This window comes from Arachis ipaensis, chromosome B03 (genome assembly GCF_000816755.2).
Source record: "Arachis ipaensis cultivar K30076 chromosome B03, Araip1.1, whole genome shotgun sequence".
NCBI lineage: Eukaryota > Viridiplantae > Streptophyta > Magnoliopsida > Fabales > Fabaceae > Arachis > Arachis ipaensis.
Genome location: NC_029787.2, coordinates 119,113,515 through 119,119,099, shown reverse-complemented (window position 1 = coordinate 119,119,099; position 5,585 = coordinate 119,113,515). Strand labels below are relative to the sequence as shown.

At 35.6% G+C, this 5,585-nt stretch overlaps 2 protein-coding genes across 2 annotated transcripts in view; one reads left to right on the top strand and one right to left on the bottom strand.

The window, feature by feature from the left end:
- The window catches only part of LOC107631055 (methylmalonate-semialdehyde dehydrogenase [acylating], mitochondrial), a 5,737-nt gene extending 3,331 nt beyond the window's left edge, over nucleotides 1-2,406 (top strand). Inside the window, exons 12-19 of the mRNA XM_016334373.1 lie at nucleotides 102-192; nucleotides 320-400; nucleotides 1,007-1,084; nucleotides 1,197-1,232; nucleotides 1,526-1,569; nucleotides 1,649-1,727; nucleotides 1,909-1,999; nucleotides 2,116-2,406. Of these exons, the coding sequence (XP_016189859.1) occupies nucleotides 102-192; nucleotides 320-400; nucleotides 1,007-1,084; nucleotides 1,197-1,232; nucleotides 1,526-1,569; nucleotides 1,649-1,727; nucleotides 1,909-1,999; nucleotides 2,116-2,231 (616 nt within the window). The 3' untranslated portion in view covers nucleotides 2,232-2,406. The remainder of the gene's footprint in view (nucleotides 1-101; nucleotides 193-319; nucleotides 401-1,006; nucleotides 1,085-1,196; nucleotides 1,233-1,525; nucleotides 1,570-1,648; nucleotides 1,728-1,908; nucleotides 2,000-2,115) is intronic.
- On the bottom strand, nucleotides 2,556-4,377 carry LOC107631056 (anthocyanidin 3-O-glucosyltransferase 7-like). Its single transcript, XM_016334374.2, has one exon. The coding sequence runs from the start codon at nucleotides 4,151-4,153 to the stop codon at nucleotides 2,783-2,785; it is 1,371 nt and encodes a 456-aa protein (XP_016189860.1). The 5' UTR covers nucleotides 4,154-4,377; the 3' UTR covers nucleotides 2,556-2,782.

Below are 5,585 nucleotides of genomic sequence, written 5' to 3'. Positions count from 1 at the left end.
GGAGATCAGTATTTTTTTTTTTTTTGGTTTTCAGAAATCAACTTTAATGATGTACTTGAAATATATATTCAAATGATTACATCCTTCACATATTTTTCCAGGGAAACTAAACTTGTTGAGCGTGCCAAAGCCCTTAAAGTAAATGCTGGAACTGAGCATGATACTGACCTTGGTCCAGTCATCAGCAAACAGGTTTTCTTTATGATTCTGCGTTTACTCTTCTCTGGGATGTGGGTTTGAACTTTGAAGTAAAAATCACAGTGGCTGATCTTCATAGTATCGTTTCCGCACCAACATCTTTGTATACTTGGTTTCACAGGCAAAGGAGCGGATACACAGATTAGTTCAATCTGGGGTTGACAGTGGTGCCAGACTACTGCTTGATGGAAGAAATATAGTGGTAGCTTTTCTGCCTTTATATTGTTATTTTTTTCAAGTACTCCACATCCTTATTGGAAATAGAGAATAGGTAGAAAAGCATAAAGGGGGCGAAACAAATATAATTTGATTTGGTAGGTAGCTAAATTCATGTGTCAGTTAACCATTTAAATACCGGGAAGAGAAATAGAGCCTTTTATGCATGTATCTCTTTTGCCACAACCTTTCCAAAAATTTCCAAGGTTGTCGTGCTTGGAAGAAAATAATAAATATGATGCCAAAGTGACTTAGCACACCAACAGAACTCTTGGCTTAACTTTGATATCCAGATTTCTGTTGCTTATTGATTTTTGTAGCTTGTTTTCCCCTGATTTGACTATATTCTCATTAGCAATAAAGCACCGTCAAATGGATAGTATAATGGAAAATGTAAAGAAATATATTTTGGTTCATTATTATAATTTATATTCCATTGGCTGTTTGTATAAAGATAGAGCAGTGCTTGCCTAGGCCTCTGTTTCACCTATACGTGTTAGGTTCTTTTTTAACTCATTATTTTTTCTCCCTTTTTTTTTGGAAAAAAAAAAAAATCCTAATGCTTATCCATTCATATATGCATGATAAGTAGGTACCTGGATATGAGTCTGGAAATTTTGTTGGCCCAACCCTCCTATCGGATGTTAATGCCAACATGGAGTGCTACCAGGTATTTTCTTATCAATCTCTAAAGCTTCTACTGAAATGAATTTCATAGAGACCTGAAGTTTTAATTTATATCCAAGTATTCAACTTGACTGTATGTACCATGGTCTGTGCAGGAGGAAATTTTTGGCCCAGTTCTTCTTGCGATGGAGGTAGGTCTATTTGTCACTCTCACCCTTCTTATAATGGGAAAATAACAAAAATTCAATTCTTGTAAAAGTTTCCCTGATTCAAAGCAATTGACCTCCCAACTGATTATTGATGTTCAAATTGTGGATAAATGTTTCTAAACCAAAATATTTTCAATTAAAATAATTTTTTATTTTTTCTTTAGTTTTATCTTTTCCTTTTCGTTTAACAGATTCATTTATCTTGAATATTTTATTCTTGTTTCCATATAAGGATGTACTGATTCGGTGTATTTCTGCTGTCTTTTTATCATCAGGCTGAGCGCTTGGATGACGCCATAAACATTGTCAACCAAAACAAGTATTTGGTTTTACAACACCTTGTTTGCCTTTGGTTAAACTGCTTTGTTCCTCGTTCTGAAATCTGAACTTGACAACAGGTATGGTAATGGTGCTTCAATATTTACTACCTCGGGTGTTGCTGCAAGGAAATTTCAGACTGAGATTGAGGCTGGACAGGTAATGTTACATAAGTGGTTCTTAGAAGTTCGAATTACAGTGTAAATGAATTTCAATTATTAGTATACACATTGGAGTCTGCTATTGCCTACTTCACCAATTGATGACTTTCCCTTCTACCACATTAAGAAATGCATATAGCAATGTTATGGATCACGATCCGTTACTGTATTTGCACCAGGTTGGCATCAATGTCCCTATTCCAGTTCCTTTGCCCTTTTTCTCATTTACTGGCAACAAGGCATCATTTGCAGGGGATCTCAATTTCTATGGTAGAGTGATTTATCTCAAAGCTGGCCCTTCCGTGCTTATTTATTTAGGAGGATTACATTTTGTCATTTTACTCGTGATATAGGCTTGAATTTGAATTTGATATTGTTTGTTGCAGGCAAGGCAGGAGTTAACTTCTATACACAGATCAAAACAATAACTCAGCAATGGAAGGATTCTGCAGCTGGTGGTGGCAAGGTTAACTTGGCAATGCCTACCTCTCAAAAATCTTGAGAACCTGAGCATGAAGAAGTACATATTGTTTCTGAAACACTTGAATAAAATCAATGTTAAGGTCTCATGCTCTTCATTTTCCTTGTTTTTTCTACTTCTCATCTCACATATCTCTCGTTTCTGCGTGTGGACTACATGATTTTATGGTCCATGATAACAAATCCGTTTCTTTTTACTGATCGGAATCAAATCTAGCAAGTTTGATCCAAAAGTAATTGAGCTTGAAGGAAGAGGGGGAAAAATAAAAAGCGCTTCCAAGATGATGATAAAATCACAGTAACATGCATGTCATTAACCTTAATCATGTCTAAATGACGAATCAAATGCTAAGATGTAAACACAAGGAAGCGGTTAAGGTGATAAGTAGCATTTATCAATGGGATGTGGAAAAGAAGTGAAGTAAAGAACTACATTTATAAAACCAACTTGATGAAACACTGCATTCTTGATTTCTTGTTCCCAAACCACCCACTTTAATAGTTTATTGGTGACATCTCATTATCTATAGTGATTGCAGGGCTAGAGCTAATAATAACTTGCGCCATCTTTAGTTAAGTAGAAATTATTTCCACCAAAGTGTTGAAATCCTGAGCTGCTTTCCCATCTGGCTTAGCTGCAACTTCCACAATCTTCTTCACCTTAATTGCATTCTCCCTAATCTTGTTGCCTTCTTTATCCACCAGAATCAGATTCATGCTTTTAACCAACCTATTCTTGGTGATCACCCTACCTTCGACCAGGACCCCAATCTCCCAAGCATCCTGCACCATTCTACCAGTTATTCCTTGATCTCCAAAGAATGGTCTGCATATCATAGGAACACCATTGCAAATGCTCTGAATCACAGAGTTACAACCACAGTGAGTCACAAACACTCCCACGGAACTGTGTGCCAAGACTTCAGTTTGAGGAACCCAAGGCACTATTTTCCCCCGCATGCTTGTCCTCTCAATAAACCCATTTGGCAAGACACTCTTGACATTGTCCTTCAGCGACCATAGAAATGGAAAGCCACTTTCCTCCAATGCCTCCGCCACCGCCATCAACTCATGAGGTGGTGGTGCCACCACTGTCCCAAAGGAAACATACACCACTGATCTAGCACCTTGTTTATCCAACCATGACAAGCACCCAGTTGCGTCTTCTTCAGCTGATGATGGTGATGATGCCAACAAAGGTGCAAGGTAGAGCAAAGACTGCAGCTTGGATCTCATGTCTTGAACAAACAATGGTGGGTCTAATTCCTCAAAGAAGTTCATGATCACTGCCTTAGCTTGAGGCAGCATGCTACCAAGTGAAGCTAATGTTTTCGAAAACAGCGTCTCATTCTCACCACCATCGATAACATCCTGTGGCAAATCTTCAACGCGGACCATCGACAAACCAGGTAGAAAATTCCCCAAGGAGATTGTTTCTCCGACAGTGGCATTGGCACAGTGGTCCCTTATGGCGTGAGTGTAAAAATGAGATGAGAGTGTGCATGACATGGCAAGCCAAACGGGAATCCAAGGAACATGAAGGTTCTGTGCAACAATGAGAGAATCAGGGACAAAAGCATTAGAAATGATGCAAGTGACTCTCTGCTTTGTGTCAGCAACTGCCAAGTCTATGCCCTGTTGCAAGTTGTGTGGGCCAGTTTTGAGAAAAAGATCAATCTTTTCAACTGGGTGGGAGCCCAGAATGTGACCCTCTGGGATTCCATCACTGATGCTATAGGCCTTTATGTTATCCGGGATATTGTTGTTGGGGTTTGAGAAAAGAATTTCATTGGATTTATGAGTGCCAATGAATGAGAATGAACAGTTTGGGGCTGCATGAGCTAGCTTGATAACAAGGTTTAAGAGAGGCTCAAGGTGGCTGCCAAAGGGGAAAGCAAAGACCGCTACATGTTTGTTTTCATCACCTCTTGAGTTTGTCATCATAAATGTGTATGTGGGTTTAATCAATCCTTAAGATGTTGCTGTTAATAGGGGGCATTTTATTTATATATACATTTCATTTGATGGGGGAATAGTTCAGTTGTAGAGGTTGGTGGTTGAGCACTCTCCACTCTCCAGTCTCCGCAGCATTCGACCGTTAACTTGAGCTCCTTTGGAGGTTACATACTTACCATCGATGCCATTGGTTACTTGGCTAATATTGATTGATTTCTTATATATATATTTGCCATATCTCGCAGTTTGAAAGGCTAAAAACTAATTCGCTGCAGATTTAAACTCTATTTAAGGGTCTGTCGCGACTAATGAGTTGTTGTATACATAAGACGAGATTTGAACTCCCGCACTTGTTTGAGTAGATAAGTGAGCTCATCATGGATAATTTAGCGTAATAGGATATTAGAACAAAGCTAAAAATTAAAGGTCAGCTAACGTGCGCCTTAAACACATAGATTTATTAAAATAAAATAAAAAACTAAGATTTCTGCGAATAAATCTTATTTGTCCATTTAAGAGTTTAGCTAAAACCCTAAAAATTATTCCTTGAATTCGTACACAAATCTAAATTTAAACAAAATGTATCTATTTAGTCCTGAATATGGAAAGGTGTACCCGCAACAACTTCTTGCTCCCAAGTTGATCAATAGTATTTGAACCCATCTATAATCCAAGTTAGACATAAATGATAAAACAGCAACTAACCCAACTCCCAATAAGTAATTCAGATCCAGAATTTGGGAAACACTTCGCTATTTTATATAGTATTTTTTTTTCTGGTTTTATGTGTGTAATAAATAACATGAAATTAAGAGTAATTATCTAAATTAGTTTTTAAAATTTTTTAAAATCAAATATTTAGTCTCTTATATTTTAAAAATAAAATAATCTTTAACAATTTTAAAAATAAAATAATTTTTAATGTTTATTCTTATTAGACAATATAGTTTTTCTTTGTTAGTTATTAATAGTGATTATTGGCGTAAAATGTTAACTCATATACGTGGTTGTTAATTGTTATATATGTGAGTTGGACAAATTAGTTTTCAGAATAAAATACAAAACAGTATCCAAAAATTTTAAAAAATTTCAAAACAGTTCTTGCAAAATTTTAACAATTNCTATATTGAGGTAATATAAAAACAATAATAATAACAACTAAATCTAACAAATAATTGCATTATGAAGACTATTATTTATATATCTAAACTCCTAAGATATTAACACTAAATAAACTTAAAAAAAATCATAAGTGAAAAAAAATCTAATTTTTCTTGGTATAATTGTTAATAACTGAATAGCAAAAATAGTTTTAACTACAAACCTATTTTATGCAATATTGCAACTTCTAAAGTATTATCTTAAATATTTGCACAAATATTATCAATTGTTTATGTAATAAATTTTATATTAAATAAAA

Excerpts from the sequence above, each read along its gene's own strand:
- LOC107631056 (XM_016334374.2), bottom strand. The coding sequence starts at position 4,153 with ATGATGACAAACTCAAGAGGTGATGAAAACAAACATGTAGCGGTCTTT.